The sequence below is a fragment of the Pipistrellus kuhlii genome, unplaced genomic scaffold, assembly GCF_014108245.1.
Source record: "Pipistrellus kuhlii isolate mPipKuh1 unplaced genomic scaffold, mPipKuh1.p scaffold_m20_p_9, whole genome shotgun sequence".
In the NCBI taxonomy this organism is placed as follows: domain Eukaryota; kingdom Metazoa; phylum Chordata; class Mammalia; order Chiroptera; family Vespertilionidae; genus Pipistrellus; species Pipistrellus kuhlii.
Window position 1 is genome coordinate 22112769 of NW_023425595.1, and position 19035 is coordinate 22131803.

Consider the following 19035-nt stretch of genomic DNA (forward strand, 5'->3'; position numbering starts at 1 on the left):
ACTTTTCAAGGCCCTTTGAAAAAATCATTATTAGCCAACTGTGAACAGTCATTATTTAATTTCTAAAGGAAGAATTATTTTAAAATATGCCTCACATTTTGGTTAGAAAAAACATTTAACTCTAAGTATGCAGTAAGAATTAATACTAAAATTGAAGAAAATAAAAAGACAGTAGGTCTCTTGATTGAAATAAGCATGAGTATCAATGCTTACACATTGATAATAAATGTTTTAATTTGTATAACATTTTGATTTGCTATATCAAGATCTGATTGCTTAAAAATTTTTCAAATGCCTAATGTTTGGTTCTTCATAGATGCGCACATTTATAATGTACATTTCTGTAAAGAAATGTAACTATATTATGATACAAATAGTTTTATGTTCAAATGATACATGTTACCACATACTTAACTATTCAGAAATGTAGCCATTATATTAGATAGAGGTTTTATGGCCTTTTCTGTCAAGCGGATAATTTTCATGAAGTTTATTTATTTTATTTTTTATTGATTTTTGTAAAAGTATCTTCTCTAGTCTTCTTTTAAATATATTTTATTGATTTTTTACAGAGAGGAAGGGGGAGAGATAGAGAGCTAGGAACGTCAATGAGAGAGAAACATCGGCCAGCTGCCTCTTGCACACCCCCCCACAGGGGAAGTGCCCGAAACCAATGTACATACACCCTTGACCGAAATCGAACCTGGGACCTTTCAGTCCGCAGACCGACGCTCTACCACTGAGCCAAACTGGCTTCGGCAATTTTCATGAAGTTTTAATGTAATCAGTGTCTTCTAAATCAAACATAGGAGCTTGAAGTATAGACATAGGTTTCTTTAAAGGCTACCTTTGTTTTAATGTGTTGTGATCTTAGTATCCAGCTGTTGCCCAAAATGATAATTGAACAATTCTTTCTACTTGCTAGATTTTTATTCCTTATCAGAAGATTTACCAGGCAAATGTCAAACATTTAAAATGGTGATTCTTTTTCTTAATGATGGTTTAAATTAGGGGTGTCGAACTCAATCAGAGAAGGGGCCAAAATCTAAAATCCAGCCTAAATCGCGGGCCGAATGGTTTACTGAACAGTCATAAACTGTCATTGTGATGGAAATGCAGCAGAGTGCAGTGATGACAGCGCGGTGCGGGCCACATTGCAAGGCCTGGCGGGACGGATTTGGCCCACGGGCCTTGTGTTTGACACATGTGGTTTAAATCATTGTTTGCTAGATACTGCTAAATGCCATCCTTTTTGGAAGTGTCTGTAGTAGGGAGATAATTAGCTTAGCTTAGATCTGCCCTAAGATAGTAATCAATAGCCACATGTGGTTATTGAGCACTTGAAACATGATTAATTTAGATGTGCTGTAAGTGTAAAATACACACTGGGTTTTAAGAGAATATAAGATATCAGAAATGTCAAAATCTGGATATATTAGGTTAAGTAAAATATGGCTTCACCTATTTTTTTTTTTTTTTTATCTTTTTCATTGTGGCTACTAGAAAATTTTAAATTATAGATGTGACCTGCATTATAGTTTATTATATAGTGCTGTCTTAGGGAACAAGAAATACAATCTGAATTAATGTATACTTAGAGTTAAATAAGCAAAATGAAAATGATGACTAACTCTTTTACAGTGAGTTCTACTGTAGAAATTATTATAATGCAAGCCCTTTGCTGGGTGCATGATGACTTGAATGAAGTAGATGTTGGCAGCTATGTTCTGAAAGTTTGTGGTCAAGAAGAAGTACTGCAGAAGTAAGTTTATTCATTTAACTACTGAGCAACATCATTGGAAATTACATTTTTAACAGCTTAAATTAGAAAAATTTCAAGTTCAGTTTATAATTCAGTAACACATTGGGTCCTACTAAATTGATTAATTGTATCGATAAACTTGTATGAGATTTATTTTTTCTAAGAAATCCTGTTGGGCTAAGACAGTGGAGGGATTTCAGAGATAATTAAGACATGGTATTTCCCTTAAAAAGCTTATATTTTCAGCTTTGGTGGGAAGCTCAGTTGGTTAGAACGTCATCCCAATATACCAAGTTTGTGGGTTCAGTCCCCAGTCAGGGCACATAAAAAGAGTCAAGCTGTGAGTCAATGCATAAATAAATGAAAAAATAAATCTGTTTTTCTCCTCCCCCTATCTAAAACCAATAAGTTAAAAAAAATTTTTTTTAAAGCGCTGTAGTCTCAGATGGGAAGAATAGTGGGCATTTGGTTGATAAGTGAATTTAATGTTTTCTTTCAGCAAAGGGTCATATCATTATAGACTCCACTTTCCTTTTGTAGCATGCATTACTTATACACAGTAGTCTACTGTGGTTTCTTTTTTTATTATATATTTTTATTGATTTCAGGAGGGAGAGGGAGAGAGAAATAGAAACATCAGCGATGAGAGAGAATCTTCAATAGGCTGCCTTCTGCACGCCCCCCACTGGGGATGGAGTTCGCAACCCAGACATGTGTCCTGACCAGGAATTGACTGTGACCTGGTTCATAGGTTGATGCTCAATCACTGAGCCACACTGGCTGAATAATAATATTATTATTACTGAAATAATCATATGAACCAAGTAATTATTGCATCTGGAATTTAGTCTAGTTAGTTATATTACAGATTTCATTCTCTTAAGCTACTAAAAATGTCCTGTCTTTATTTTTCTTATTTTCTTCATCTTTCTTTTTTGCTTTGATTGTCCTCAAGTAGAATTACTCCTCTACTTAAATGCTCACTCTGCTTAAAAAGCTTTCTCTGTATTTTACCATTCTGTTTAATTTCTGATGCAGATACAACTTTGTATTTTACTCTCACCTCTATAATTTCTAGTTTGAAGAAAATAACATTGATGAATCATTAATATATTTTAACAGTAATCATTGCCTTGGAAGTCATGAACATATTCAAAACTGTCGAAAATGGGACACAGAGATTAAACTGCAACTTTTGACCTTAAGCGCAATGTGCAAAAATTTGGCCCGAACAGTAAGTGTTTACCTTATAACTGTATTGCATTTGATTAAATCTGAATAATTCTGCTAATGAGCCAATTTGCAGTTTGCATATTCTCCAAGATTTCTGGGTTGATCTGGAAATGATGAACCCTGTATCTCAACAGATGTGTGAGATTTTTAATCATGGAGGTGTAGTAGCATACTACTCAGAATGGGGGACCTATATGAAAATCAAAGTGGAGAGATTAAAAATTTGATTTGTAATCGTTTTACACAAGAATGAAAACAGTAGGATCCAGCCAAGGAGAAATGAGGAAGAAGGAAAGATTTTGAATACTAAATACGGTTTGAGGGGAAGGAGGGAGGGAAGTAGAGATTTATATTGACCTTTGCATCAAACTGAAAAAATTACATTATTTTTCACCAAATAAAAACTAATTCTGTGTTTTAAAGTACAGTTAGGGAGAAGAAGATAGTGGGAAGGGCATGTGAACAAAAGCACACAGATGTGACACATGTGCTGGAAGTATAAGCAATTATGTAATAGAGTACAAAATGTGAAGTGAAGATGACATTTGGAGAAAGCTAGACATAATTTACGATGTTATTCAAATAGCATGCAGAAAATGAGGCCATTTTAATACTGTATATACACTTGATGAATTTTAATGTCTAAGGAGAATTATTCATTTGATAGAATTTGGGGTGGGAAAATAATCAGACATTTCTACGTTCTCTTCTTTATTCTCTTAAATTCTACTGTTGTGTTAGGTAGAATTGATTAATTGGGTGTAAATTATTTCACAAAATTCAGTACATTTTAGCAATCATTAGTAACTTATCTTTTCAGTTTCTTAAGGAATGATATTCTTGAGTATATTTGCATAATAAGGACTTATTGTAGGAGAGACCAGTATTTCATTTATTGGAGGGTTAGGTGGAAGGAAACTTGATAATCATTAGAAAGAAAATGGAGAAATTCAAAGATCTCTTCCCCATCTGGCTCTCTCTCTACCTTCATTTGGCTGTCAGCCATCTTTAAAAGTATTTTTAGCTTCCTAGTCTCTGTATAGAACAGAAGTAGTTTTTGCTTTGGGAGCTATTTATATATGAAAAAATGAGACTTAAAAGAATTTGTTTATCTATTTAAAAATGTTTTAGAGAGTTGCGGGGGGGGGGGGTGATGGAGACATTGGAGGGATAAGGACACTTATGTAATACCTTAACCAATAAAGAAAAAAATGTTTTAGGGTATTGATTCACTGTTTTGGAGTCCATTATAAATAATAGTTTAGCCTCAGTTCTGAAAAATCACTTTAGTTTCAAGAATAGTACATTCAACCATATTTAATTTGGCAATAGAAAGACCAAAGAATGGATTTGATTTTTTGGTAAACATTTGTGTATATATGTTTGTTTAGGCAGAAGATGATGAAACACCTGTGGATTTAAACAAACACCTGCATCAAATAGAAAAACCTTATAAAGAAGTCATGACAAGGTGTGACATCTAAAGCATTAATTGCTGGTTTTTAAACTTTGCTTTTGAATGTGAATACATTGATTTTGATAAATAAAACAGTCATTTTTGTATATAGTTTCCTTCAGCCACAATAACTAACTGTTCTTTATTTTAGGCACCCTATTGAAGAACTCTTAGATTCTTATCACAGCCAAGTGGAGCTGGCTCTTCGAATTGAAGTACGTCTAAATTCACAGTTCGGCATGATGAGTTAAAGATTCTTGTCTCTGTTCTCATTTATTTTTTATTTATTTTCTTTTTTTTTTTTCTGTCCTCTTTTAAATTCTAGTGTTGGCTTTGGATGAAATGTTTACGAAGAGCTACTTAAATTATACTCTTGACGTTGATGTTCAATGACTTGTATTCTGACCCATCTTATTAACAAAAGTTGTTGATAATGCTAAGTCAACATGTCTATTCTCACTTCAGCTTTATTACTAAGAGGAACCTTCATTTCAATTCAAACCATTTATTGAATGCTTACTATATGCTAATTATTGGAGTTATGAAAATGAAAGACCTAGTCTCCATCTACTAGGGATTTGAAACTAGTGATGGGGGATTTAAACAAAATTTTAATATTATTGTAAATATAAAATAGAGGTATGGGAGATCAGAAAAGGACATGTCTCTCTACTTAAGGATACAAGGAAGGCTTCTAAGAAGGGATGTTGCCTGAGCCACCTGTTAAACAGCATGAGTTAGGGAGAAGAAGATAGTGGGAAGGGCATGTGAACAAAAGCACACAGGTGTGATACATGTGTTGGAAGAATAAGCACTTATGTAATAGAGTACAAAATGTGAAGTGAAGATGACATTGGAGAAAGCTAGACATAAGTTACTACCTTATAATACATGCTAAAGAGTTTTACTTTATCCTCTAGATCAGAGGGCTGTATCTAGTCTACTTCCTGTTCTTATAAATAAAATTTTTTTTGGAACACAGCCATATCCATTTGTTTATATAATTTTCTATGCTTGCATCTATGCTCAGATACTAGAGTTGAGTAGTTACGACAGAGTTTGTATATCTTGCAAAGCCAAGACTATTTAGTTTGTCATTTTACAGAAAGATTTTGTTAATCCCTGCTCTAGCCATTTGTGGTATTTTTAGCTGGGAATAGGAAATGGGGTGGGGTGGAATAGGGTGTGTGACATGGTTAGTCCTGAATTCTGAAGTCACTCAGGCTATACTGTAGAGATTAGATTTAGGGTTGGCAAATTTAGGAAAAGTATAGGAATGCTACTTAGGAAGGTTTTGTTTGTATAGTAGTCCAGAGAAAAATAATGACTATGGTGAAGGTTGAAAAGGAGGGAACTGATTAATAATTCTTAAGAGATACAATTGATAAGGTTTTTTTTTAAAAAAATGCATATTTTTATTGATTTCAGAAAAGGAGAGAGAGAAATATCAGTATCAATGAACAGAAAGAATCATTGATCGGCTGCCTCCTTCATGTTCCCTCTCCCCATGGGGACTAAGCCTGCAACCTGGGCATGTGCTCTTGACGGGAATGGAACCCGAGATCCTTCAGCTCTATCCACTGAGCCAAACCAGCTAGGGCAGTAAGGTTTTGATAGGTAATGAGATATAATAAGAAGAAATAGTGTCAGATATCTTTCATATTTCTAGCTAGTAGTACATTCTTATCAGCATACTAGAAGCCCGATACACAAAATTTGTGCAAGAGTAGGCCTTCCTTCCCCTGGCTGCCAGCACTGTCTTTTTGGCGCCCAGGACCTGGGCTTCCCTCACAGGCCCGGCTTCATCCAGAAGGTCGTCAAGAAGGACTTCCTTGTCTAATTAGCATATTATGCTTTTTTTTAAAAAATATAGATACACATCTTTATTCAATAAATGTTTAATGAGTATCTCATTGCGCAGAACTGTTATAGGAACTAAGGATTCGGGAGTGAACAAAAGAAACTGTAATCCCTTCCCTTTAATTCTAGTTGGAGGAGACAGACAATAAAATATACTAACAAAGTATATGTGATATCAGGTAGTAAGTGATACAGAGAAAAATAAAGGAGGAGAATAATGTTGCAGTTTCAAATAAGGTAATCAGAGAAGGCCTCCTTGAAAAGATTTGAGTAAATTTCTGAAAGAGTAGAGAAAGAAATTACTGGTTATCTGGGGGAGGTTTTTTTTTATTTATATATATATATTTAAGGTCCACCAGGTCTTTATAGCTGGAATAGAATGAGAGAGGAAGGCAAGAGTAGAAACAGATCATTAAGAAAATGTTTTGTTAGCCTCGGGAAAGATGGTGATTGCTTGGACCAGAGTGTTTATAGTAGAAGTGGTAAGAAGGGGTTGAATTCTGTGATATATTTTGAAGTTTATGCTAGGATGATTTACCCAAAGGTTGGATGAGGAACATAAGAGAGAGGGGAAGAGGGAAAGGGAAAGAGGGAGGGAGAAAGAAAGATTGAAAGAAGAGAGAGCGCACGCACAGAGTGAGCATTTGGAGCTTTGGAATTGCCTTTTAGTGAGATGTTGAAAATTATAAAAAGAGAAGTTTGGGCAAAAGATCTGATACTCAGTTTTGGATATTATGTTTGATATGACAATTATTCTTCCAAATAGTGATGTTGGATATAAATCTGAAATTTAATGGAGGAGGTCCAGGCTGGAGATGATGATAATTTGAGAATCATCAGACTATAAGTGGTATTTTTCAGCTATACGACTGGATGAGATGATCATTGCAGGTAGAGGTGTGGGGGCGGGGGGAATAAAAAACAAGCTATAGGACTGAGTTCTGTATATCTCTCCCATCTTGAGTAAAGTCCACATTTCCCTGCAGCAGCCACTCCACTTCTCTGTTCTCCTTGCAGCAGAACTCTTGAAAGTTAGTCTGTTTTGCTGCTTTCACTTCCTCTCTTCCCATTCTCTTACTAACCCTCTCCAGTGAAGCTTTCAATCTCAGGACTATTACCTCTAGATTGAGGAACAGTGGGTAGTGAAGGAACTTTAAGAACTTATGATAGAGCCTCCCCCCAACTTCATAATTTATGGCTGTCACAGGAACACACAGGTAGCCTATGGCAAAGAAACTTGCCTGAGTTGTCAGATTGGGAGAGTTTGGCCTGAGGGTGCCTGGTCTTTAAGGATCACTGAGCCACTACCCTGAATTTAAAAATGGAGGTCTGGAACCCTGATGAGACCTTCATGCTGCTATTGCCTGCTAGTGTCCCTTTGGTGCCCTCTATTGACAAATCCTAACATTGTTCCAGTTGGCAAAAAGTGTTGTTTATAGGGTCTAGCTCCAGTACCACAAAGGAGACCATAGAAGAGTGGATTTGAGACTAATATATAACAATTTGATCATTGGGACATAAAAAAATGATGAAGAATAGTATAGGAAAATGGCACGAGCCTCAAAACTGGAAAGGTTTTGCATGAAGGTGGAGGAATAAAAGTAAGCAGAAATATAAATAAGTAAAAATAGGGAACTAGATAATAGACCTTCAGCCCATGAGGACTGCCAGGTAATCGGGTATTTGAGAAAATAAGGTGGCTTCATTTAAGCATGAAAGTGAAGGGAACATTCAGTTTATGGTAGCCAAGCTTCAAGAGTGGAAAATTTTAAATTTTTAAGGGTGGTACAGTACTGAGTTTCAGTCCATTCTTACAGTACTTGGCATGTAAGTTTGGCATAAATGTTTGATGAATTAATGCATTATATAAGAATGTTTCTTAATGAGATAATGTACTTTAAAACAACGATGGGGGAGTGGAGAAGTATTTTTAAATCATTAACATCAGGTAAATGATTTTATTACATATTTGTACACATACTTTTGAATCATGGTGAATAAACTATACTTGAATATAGTTCATAGGGATTTTCCTCAAGGAAGTTGTTCCTTCTAACGGAATTTTTTAAATGATGGTTTTATAAATGCAAATGATGCTTTAAAATTGGCTAATTTCTAGTAACTGTTGTTCAGTGTTATTAATATGTAACCAGCCTGTAAAGAACTTGGTTTTTTATACCAAATTTTCATAGGATGGAGAGAAGGGTTATTTTTTTTTTTTTATGTGGAAATTATTCCCAAAGAAAATAAAAAAGATCACTTTTTTTTTTAGAGATTTAGTAATTTGTTAATAATTTATTACTATTATTTTTATTCTAATATGAAACTAATGGTATTTGCATATAAATAATTGTTAGGCAAATGAAAACTAACCAGGCCTGCTTTTTTCTACTTTAAAGTAAACTATATCATTGAAATGCTGGTTTGTTTGTTTTTTCTTTTTCACCACAAAAGAGTAAAGAATATTTGTTCTTAGGTACATCAGAAATATCTAGTTTCTGGCTTCATGTCTGAAATTGATCCTTTAAATTCTATGTACTTATGTTTATTTTACTTTTTTTTTTTTTTTTTTTTTTTAAGAACCAGCACCGAGCAGTAGATCAAGTGATTAGAGCTGTAAGAAAAATCTGTAGTGCTTTAGATGGTGTAGAGACTCCGGCCATTACAGAATCAGTAAAGAAGCTAAAGAGAGCAGTTAATCTTCCAAGGAGTAAAAGTGCTGATGTGAGTATTTTTTAGTAACTAGCATTTTATTACATGCAGATATGTAGTACTTAAGTGATTATCTACTGCTTATACTGGCAGGTTTTTGCTTCTACTAAAAATGTTATTTTAATTTTGGCTTTACTCTTTTTTGTGTGTGTGTGGGGGGGTTGTTAATCGTCATCTGAGGATATTTTTTCCATTGAATTTTTATTTTTAGAAAGAGAGAGATATGAGAGACATCAATAAGTTGCCTCCCACACACAACCCACCAGTGGTCTGAGATTAAACCTGTAACCCAGGTACATGCCCTTGACTGGGAATTGAACCCGAGACTCTTTGGTACACAGGCTGACACTCTAATCACTGAGCACACCTGCCAGGGCTTTGCTTTACACTTGATTGGGTGACTTACCTGGTAAGGTAGGAATTCCTAAGAGGATAGGGCTGCCTTGGAAGTTTTGTGACAGCTTTCATAGAATAGGTGGATGCCAAACTGTGAACCTTTTTTATGTAGAGCGGGAACTCTCTACATAAATGATTTGGTTGGCATGAAGGACCGAGATGGTAGAAGGTACCATTTCTCCCTTTGGATGGAATGTTTATGACTGCCAATGGGGGAGTCCTATTTTGGACTATATCTCCTTCTTGTTGAGAAGACCCAAATGTCTCAATAATACTGACTTACTATCTCAGTGGAAACCGGGTTAGGTTCCCTCTTTTGATAGGATACTGTTGCTTTTAGTAAAAGTTCTCCCCAGCCTCTCTGTTAATAGGGATGTTCGTAGCTTTTACTGAAAGGATGAGAGAAAGTTGATTGCAAGACACAATAAGTTATGTTGATAGTTAAAAGTTATGTTAATAGTATGCCCCTCAACATATATCTAGGACACATGTGTCAAACACAAGGCCCGCGGGCCAAATCCGTCCCGCCAGGCCTTGCAATGTGTCCCGCACCACGCTGTCATCACTGCACTCCGCTGCGTTTCCATCACAATGACAGTTTATGACTGTTCAGTAAACCATTCGGCCCGCGATTTAGGCTGGATTTTAGATTTTGGCCCCTTCTCTGATTGAGTTCGACACCCCTAATCTAGGAGTTAGCTCAATCCATTTATTCTCAGAGATCTTGTCCATATGGTAAACAGAAATTTGGGTATATCCAAATTTTCTTATGTGCTTGTTTTAAAAAATTTAAAAATAAATTAAAAATCACTTAGAGGTGATCAACTACCATGGTCTTAATGTTTGAAGTTTCTGTTTGTTATATTAATGAATAAAGAAGCAAAGAGTATGAGGAGAGCTCAATTTAAATCATTATAAGAGCTATTTTGAGACACTATAGTTTCAGTTTTCTTTTTATATTTTTAAAATATATACTTTTTAATTCATTTCAGAGAGGAAGGAAGAGGGAGGGAGAGATAGAAACATCAATGATAAGAGAGAATCACTGATTGGCTGTCTCTAGCATGCCCCCACTGGGGATTGAGCCCAAAATCTAGGCATGTGCCCTACTGGGAATCGAATTGTGACTTCTTTGTTCATTGGTTGGATGCTCAACCACTGAGCCATGCTGGCCAAGTGAATTCTAGTTTCTTTAAGACTATTCTTATCATGCTAATAATAGAGCAACTAATGGAAAATAAGATACTGTATTAGAATATTTATCACTTTGGGTTTCAAATTTTAATCTAGTTTAATGAGGCAGATTTTGTTGAGTTTATATATTTTGCAGTAATTTTCAGTTACTCTGAATTTTTTTAATTGAATATATTAGGATGACATTGGTTAATAAAATTATACTATGATTTTCTTGATACCAAAAATTATCTGTTATTTGGTTGGAAGATTTTACTTTTAAAAAATATATATATTTTATTGATTTTCTTTATAGAGAGGAAAGGAGAGGGATAGAGAGCTAGAAACATCGATGAGAGAGAAACATCGATCAGCTACCTCCTGCACACCCCCTACTGGGGATTTGCCCGCAACCAAGGCACATGCCCTTGACTGGAATCGAACCCGTGACCCTTTAGTCCGCAGGCCAACACTCTATCCACTGAGCCAAACCAGTTTGGCAGGTTTTACTTTTTTAATTTTTTTTAATTAAAAAAAAAAAAAAAAATATATATATATATATATATATATATATATATATATATATTAATTGAGTTTTTACAGAGAGGAAGGGAGAGGGATAGCTAGAAACATTGATGAGAGAGGAACATTGACCAGCTGCCTCCTACACACTCCCTACTGGGGATGTGCCGGCAACCAAGGTACATGCCCTTGACTGGAATCGAACCTGGGACTTCTCAGTCCGCAAGCCGATGCTCTATCCACTGAGCCAAACCGGTTTCGGCTACTTTTTTGATTGATTAATTCTGCAGACATTTTTGGGAGGTTTCCCCCTGGGAAAGGTTTCTTTGATATAGCATTTAATGTATTGAAGTGAAAGGTAAACATTTTATGTTATGTCATAGCAATTGTTTTACTAATTTGTATGTGTAAACAGGTGACTTCTGGAAAGGGAGACCCTAATAAGAGTTCAACTAGGGGTATGTATGTCTTTAAGTTCTTTATATTTTAGCAATAATTATTGCTTTTTCAGAGAATTATATTAATAATTTTTTTACATCTAGGCTCACTGAATCCTGAAAATCCAGTTCAAGTAAGCATGGGTCAGTTAACTGCAGCAATTTATGATCTTGTGAAACTCCATGGAAATTCTGGTAGGAGTTCTTTGGATTGGGCTCAGAGTAACAGGAACACCAAGGAAGCATGGACTGCAACAGAACAGCTCCAGTTTACTATTTTTGCCGCACATGGAATTTCAAGTAACTGGGTATCAAAGTAAGTAACTGTTTAAAAGAATATATATACAGCTTTACCTAGAAATTAGTTCTAGTCTTGTAAAATGTCAGCATCCACTGTCATCTTGGTATTTACATGGATGAAAAAAGAACCACCAGATACCATAGTGGATTTTATAAAATTACAGGGATTTTTGAAGCTATTCTATTATAGTAAAAAAATATCACTCTCACTATATGCAAAAAAAAGGGGGGGGGGTTTAAGAAAATGTTTAAACTTACTAGGGCAAATGTTGATTAATAAATTGGTCTAACTTATGACGAATTCTTTTGCCTTTCCTTTAGAACCACGATAATTTGGAACAGTGTAATGGGATTAGACTTTTTCTTCTTTTTAGTAGTTTATTGATTGCTAGACTTTGAAGTCAGCAAGAGCAGATTTCTTAAAATTTTTTGTTTTTATCTCACTTGAGGACATACTCATTGATTTTTAGAAGGAAGGGAAAGGCGGTGGAGGAGATATTGATGTGAGAGAGAAACATCAATGGGTTGCCTCCTGTACATGCCCTGACTGCAGATTGAGCCTGCAACCCAGGTGTGTGCCCTCACCGGGAATGGGTGTATGGGATGACATTCTATTTAATTGAGCCACACTGGCCAGGGCTCTATTTTAATTTAGGTTTTTCCTTTCTGATTTTTTTGTCAATCCCATGATTGACTAATTTATTTGCAAATGACTAATAAATTGAAAAGTCTGAACTGAATATTTAAAATTAAATTGTTTCATAATAGCTTAATTTTATAAAATAAGGTAAAACCTAGTAAAGAGGTACCAAACATATGCCAAAACCGGTTTGGCTCAGTGGATAGAGCGTCGGCCTTCAGACTGAAAAGTCTCGGGTTCAATTCCAGTCGAGGGCATATACATCGGTTGCGGACACATCCCTGATACGGGGTGTGCAAGAGGCAGCTAGTCAATGTTTCTCTCATCAATGTTTCTAACTCTATATCTCCTTTCCTCTCTGTAAAAAATCAATAAAATAAAATATATTTTTTTAAAAAGAGATACCAAACATAAATTCTGCTTAAGTTGAGCTTTATATAAAATAAAAAAATGAAATATAAAAAAATAACAAGTTGAATGTGGTATATTAATTCATTCAAGAAATATATACTGAGCGCCATCTCTGGGCAGTGTTATTCGTACTACTAGAGATGCAGCAGTAAAAAGGCAGGCAAACCCTGCCTTCCTGGAACTTGCATTTAAATGGGTACTGCCATGCCTGGGTATTTCAGTTGGTTAGAACATTGTCCCGATATGCCAAGGCTTTAGGTTTGATCTCTAGTCAGAGCACATACAAGAATTAACCATAAATAAGTAAAACAATAAATCCATGTTTTTCTCTTTCAAAATCAATCAATAAAATAAATACTTAAGAAATAAATGTATACTATTGCTGTCTGAAGATATTTCATTCTTTTAACTAGTTACAGGGATAATACCCTCCATATCTTACATACACACACAAATAAATTTAGGGACACTATTAAGGAGAACAAATACTTAGTAGAAGACAATACAGAAAATGACAATGATAATTAAGATAGAAATAAATGTAATAAAGTGGTATGAGGTTGAGAAAAGCAATCAAATCATTAGCTTGGGATGTTTTGTGAACCAATGAGATTAGATTTAAAAAATATTTTATAGCCCTGGCCATTGTGGCTCAGTTGATTGAGCATTGTCCCGCGCACCAAGAGGTCACTGGTTCAGTTCCTGGTCAGGGCGCATGCCTGGGTTGTGAGCTTGGTCCCCAGTAGGAGACATGCAGGAAGTAGCCAATCAATGTTTTTCTCTCATCAGTGTTTCTCTCTTCCTCTGTCTCTCTTTCTCTCTTTTTCTCTCTCTGTAAAATCAATAAAAACATATCTTTAAAATGTTATATTTATAATACATATATTAACAAAATGGTTAATGTCTAAGCCTGTAAGTTAGAATACTAGTACAGTAGTTTTATTGAACCTAAGACTTCTACAAGATTGCCTTATTATATGTAACCAGTTACTTGTGGCAATTATGAGCTAAATTGTTGCTATGTAATTCGAGAATATAACAGCATCTGTCTGTCCCCATTGATAGAAGCCTTGTAATAAAGACTGACTCAGTGCAAGTCAAACCAATGCACTGTTCATATGCTTAACTGACTATTTCAGTGCCTTAGCCAAGGAAAATGGCAGCTAGGGATGATAATGTTTGTGCTCTGTCTTCCTAGAATTTATCTAGAAATGAAGAATTGCTCAGTCATTCAACTAAAATCTAAAGCTTATAACTAACCGAGCACAACATTTAGATAAATTTTCCAGCTGGTATCATTTTGCCCCCTTAGACTGGCAGGTAGGGATACATGTTCCCTTCTGTATATACTTTGCTATGCCTCTATTTTACAGAATTTGTAGTAGTTAATTTCAGATTCAGATTTTTTTTTAAAAGTTCAAATGAATGATGACCAAATTATTTCAAATAATAGTCATTTTTAGGAAGGATGGCTAATTCGATCTGTATTATCAAGTAAACTTTATTAGTAAATTAGTTAACTTGATCTGTATTATCAAGTAAAATGAAATTAAACTTTTTTCCCCCTCAGTTATGAAAAATACTATTTGGTATGTTCCCTGTCTCACAATGGAAAAGACCTTTTTAAACCTATTCAATCAAAGAAGGTTGGCACTTATAAGAATTTCTTCTATCTTATTAAATGGGATGAACTGTAAGTAAAATTTCTGGCTTTTTATTTATTTTTTTTTTAGTATAGCCTGTCTACTTTTTTTTCCATGTATGCATCCTAGTTTTTATTTCAATTTTCATAAAATGCTTACTGACATCTTAAAGTCTCTTCTAGATATGATTCTGTAGAACAGACTGAAATTCTGATTTCAAAAATCTGAAATACTCTTTCAAGTCTACATGCTGTTATATTGTAGAAATACGCCATTCTTCCTAGACTTTGTCAAGTTAAAAACATAAATTTATGAGTAATCCTAGAAAGGTGTTAGGTATGTTATAACATTGCTTAGTTTAGTATTTATTCTATAACACTGTATATGAAGCCTTGTTTTTGGTTAACAGATAAAATTATCTTGAGTCAATGTATAAGATGATATTTGCACTATTAATATTTTTTAAATATTAAGGAAATGCTTTTTATTACTTAGGCAGATAGGCCATTGCAGAGCTTTCTATTTTTTAGTCTGCATTTATTAAATGTTTTCCTATTCTTTTATTTTTTTTAATTATAAAAATAACACACATCTGTGAAACTAATCATATAAAACAAAATGCATATAGGTGAAAAATTTCACTTTCTTTTCAACACTCAACCATGTCATGGCTCCTCAAAGTGACTACAACTGACCTTATGTGTCCTTTTAAACTAAAAAATAAAACACCAAAAATATTGGTAAACATCTACATAGTCTGTTTATGTATGTATAGGTGCACACATATATCCTGAATCAGAAATACTCAATATTTATCTGCTTTTTCCTAAAGGAAATAAAAATGACTTACTATTTTGCCTAGAAATTAGTATTGCAAGTCTTAAATAAAGGTGCTAACAAATTTTTGAAGAAATAAATGCTATATATTTGAAATTTTAATAAAATTTGTTCAAGGTTTTTATATAGTATATTTTGGCCAAGCTTGCTACTTAAGTAAAGGAGACTGAGGATTAAAGATTATTTGATACATCAAATAAAATACCTAAAATTATCAGTTTTATTAAAGAATTAATCTTCATGTTCAATCTAATTTATTTTTTTCTATTAATACCTTTTCCTCCCCCATAGAATTATTTTTCCCATCCAGATATCACAATTGCCATTAGAATCACTTCTTCACCTTACTCTTTTTGGAATTTTAAATCAGAGCAGTGGAAGTTCCCCTGATTCTAATAAGCAGAGAAAGGGGCCAGAAGCTTTGGGCAAAGTTTCTTTACCTCTCTTTGATTTTAAACGGTAAGTGTTACTGAGTTGTGGTGGTGAGTTACTGCAGACACATCTGCAGTCTCAAAATTGGCTAGAGAACAGGGTGGGGAATAATGAAAAACATGAGATAATGAGCTGCCTCAATTTTTTCAGTGTGATAAAAGGAGGTCAGATAAGAGGAAACCAAAGTTATTCTACTATGGTTTGATCATATCTATATGGGTATTCATATCTATTTGTCATTCATTGTTTAGGATAAAAGCGACAATCAGTTTACTGTCATTTTATGCAAACACTATATTATTAACATAACTAGTGGCCCAGTGCATGAAATGCATGCACAGGGGAGGGAGTGTTCCTCAGTCAGGCCTGCATCCTCTCCAATCTGGGACCCCTTGGGGGATATCCGACTGCCAGTTTAGGCCCGATTCCTGTGGAACAATCCGGGACTGCTGGCTCCTAACCAACCGCTCACCTGCCTGATTGCTCCTAACCACTCTGTCTCTGGCCTCGTCTCCACCTGCTCCTCCTCTCCCCCCCCATCCCCCGACAGCCTGATCACCCCCAACTGCCCCTACTGCCAGCCTGCTCGCCCCCACCTGCCCTCCCCACCAGCCTGCTCACTCCCAACTACCCCCCCCCCCCCACTCCCGCATGGCCTGATTGCTCCCAACTGACCCCCACTGACGGCTTGCTCATCCCCAGGTGGCCCCCACCCTGCTGGCCTGCTCACCCACAACTGTCTTTCCCCCCAACCCCCTCCAATCACCCCCAGTGGCTCCCTCCACTGGCCTGATCACCCACAACTGCCCTCCCCTCTTGGTCCTTGACTGCCACTACCTCGGCCCTGCCACCATGGCTTTGTCCAGAAGAATGTCTAGAAGGTTTCCTGAAAGGTCTCTCAGTCTAATTAGCATATTACCCTTTTATTAGTATAGATAGAGGCCTGGTACATGAGTGGGGGCCAGCTGGTTTGCCCTGAAGGGTATCCCAGATCAGGGTGAGGGTTCCCTTGGGGGGCAGGGCAGCCTGAGCGAGGGGCCTATGGTGATTTGAGGCCGGCCATGCCCCCATTGGTGTGGAGTCCCGACTGGGGACGGTGCTGGCCTGTGCGAGGGGCTAGGGCAGTTTGCCACTGAGGGGAGGGGAGCGTGGCAGGCTGGGTGAGGGGCTGAGGACTGTTTTCAGGCTGGCCACACCCCCTTTAGGGTGGAGGTCCCTGCTGGAGTGCCTGGCCAGCCTGGGTGAGGGGCTGATGGCTGTTTGCAGGCTGGCCATGCCCTCTAGCAGGGACCCTCACCCTGATAGTGGTATGGCCAGCCTGGGTGAGGGGCTGAGGGCTATTTGCAGGCCTGTCCCTTGGCCACTGGCCTGGGTGACCCAAGCCTCCCGCCCTGTGCCTGCTGCTCACAGGCCCTTCCTTCAGTGGCTGGCCCAGGCAGGCGGGAAGCTTGGCTTTCTCCGTCGTTGGGGGCAACCCAAGCCTCCTACCCACTTCTGCGGGCTCCGTGGCCACCACCATCTTTGTCCCACTCATTTGCATATTCTCTCTTGATTGGCTGTGGGCATTGTGGAATGAGGGTCAATTACCATATTTCTCTCTTATTAGTATAGATACTATGGTCTTTTCAGTATGCTTGCTATTACTAAAACAATTACACTTTCCTCTTCTCATCCCAATTCCATACTTCTAAAATTTCAGGGAGTTTACAGCTGAACATTATTCCCTTCTCTTTCCCTATCTGCCTGACTGATATATCCTTACTGCTATGTGCCCCTGGTCTTTAATCACCAAAGGTTCTACATGGGTACAAAAACTTAGGGGAAAGGAATTCCTTTTAAGCTTTGTCTACTAACAGTCAGTAGGAATAGTGTAATTGACCTGACTTTTCAGCTGACAATTTTAATTATGTTTTAAGTAACAGTATGTTTCATGAGATCATAAAGAGTCTTCCTAAATGGGAAAAAAATGAATTAAATAAAGTTTGAGATATGTTTCATACAATACATGGTAAAATTTTGGAGAGCGATAATGCATGTTAGTATATTAAAGCAGAGACTTTGCCAAGCAGTGTAGTCTAGGTAGTGTTAGTACTTAACATTAAAAAAATACTCAGAAATTAAGAGGGAAGAGGATTTTATGTTAATACATACACCGAAACAAAGTGTCAGTTCTTTAGTTCAGTTAATGTGCTATAGTATGGTAATCAGAAATCCTGGTCTTGAAATTATTTTTAAGTAATTTGTGTTAAGGTGCAACTTGCATACAACCTGATGAAGTCACTGTCATGAAAGCCAAGTGACTTAGAGGCATTTCGGTCAGCCTAAGTAACAAATGAGTTCTTAACTAATTTTTAAGTAAACAGGCATTTAACTTGCCCTTCCTTTACAGATCTCAGGGTTACAAAATAATTGATGTGAGAATGTGCTTTATAGAAACATCTCAGCTAATTATTGCAGAGGGAATGGTAGAATATCACAATTTTGCAACTCTTACTGAAATAATTTAGGTCAGGGTTAGATTTAGGTCCGTCTTGGCACTACTGATATTTTGGGCCAGATAATTGTGGGAGATTGTCTGGTGCATTGTAGGATGTTTGGCAGCATCCTTGGCTTCTGCCCACTAAATGTCAGTAGCACCCCAGTTGACAACCAAAAATGTCTCCAGACATTGCCAAATGTATACTGGGGACAAAAATCACTCTTGGTTGAGAACCATAGATTTAAGTAGGGAATATGAATGCCTGCTTAAAACCATTAAGTGATTAGCTTTTCTGGAACTTTATAATGGATGATTTAGACTAAAAGCATCTAAGTAAACTGATTATATTAACCCCAAAGAAAAAAAAATAAACCAAGCATGTTTGCCTGTTTATTTGAGGCAATAGAAAGTAGTATACAATACCACCTATAGAGTATTAACTATTCTTGCCAGATAACTACACCTGAATCAGATCAAGCCTCTCTAGATCTAACTTTTTTTTTTTTTTCTCACCTGAGGATATTTTTCCATTGGTTTTTAGACAGCGTAGAAAGGAGAGAGGAGGGGAGAGAGTAAAACATCAACGTGAGAGAGATGCTTCAATTGGTTGCCTCCTATTCACACCCTGACCAGCCTGGGAATGAAACCCTAAGCTCTTTGGTCTGGGAGCCAGTGCTCTAACAACTAAGATAAACTGACCAGGGCTACAGAAAATATGGTAAATGACCAGAGTAATGCAATT

At 36.4% G+C, this 19035-nt stretch overlaps 1 protein-coding gene across 3 annotated transcripts in view; it reads left to right on the forward strand.

Moving 5' to 3' along the window:
* The window catches only part of PIK3C2A (phosphatidylinositol-4-phosphate 3-kinase catalytic subunit type 2 alpha), a 79636-nt gene that overhangs the window by 29986 nt on the left and 30615 nt on the right, over nucleotides 1–19035 (forward strand). For all 3 annotated transcript variants that reach the window (XR_004986064.2, XM_036426314.2, XM_045578037.1), the window contains exons 5-13: nucleotides 1642–1762; nucleotides 2885–2996; nucleotides 4387–4466; nucleotides 4603–4666; nucleotides 8892–9035; nucleotides 11530–11572; nucleotides 11657–11867; nucleotides 14473–14595; nucleotides 15674–15841. Coding sequence is in view for 2 of the 3 variants with exons in the window: in XM_036426314.2 (XP_036282207.1) it covers nucleotides 1642–1762; nucleotides 2885–2996; nucleotides 4387–4466; nucleotides 4603–4666; nucleotides 8892–9035; nucleotides 11530–11572; nucleotides 11657–11867; nucleotides 14473–14595; nucleotides 15674–15841 (1066 nt within the window). In the remaining variant the exon portion in view is untranslated. The remainder of the gene's footprint in view (nucleotides 1–1641; nucleotides 1763–2884; nucleotides 2997–4386; nucleotides 4467–4602; nucleotides 4667–8891; nucleotides 9036–11529; nucleotides 11573–11656; nucleotides 11868–14472; nucleotides 14596–15673; nucleotides 15842–19035) is intronic.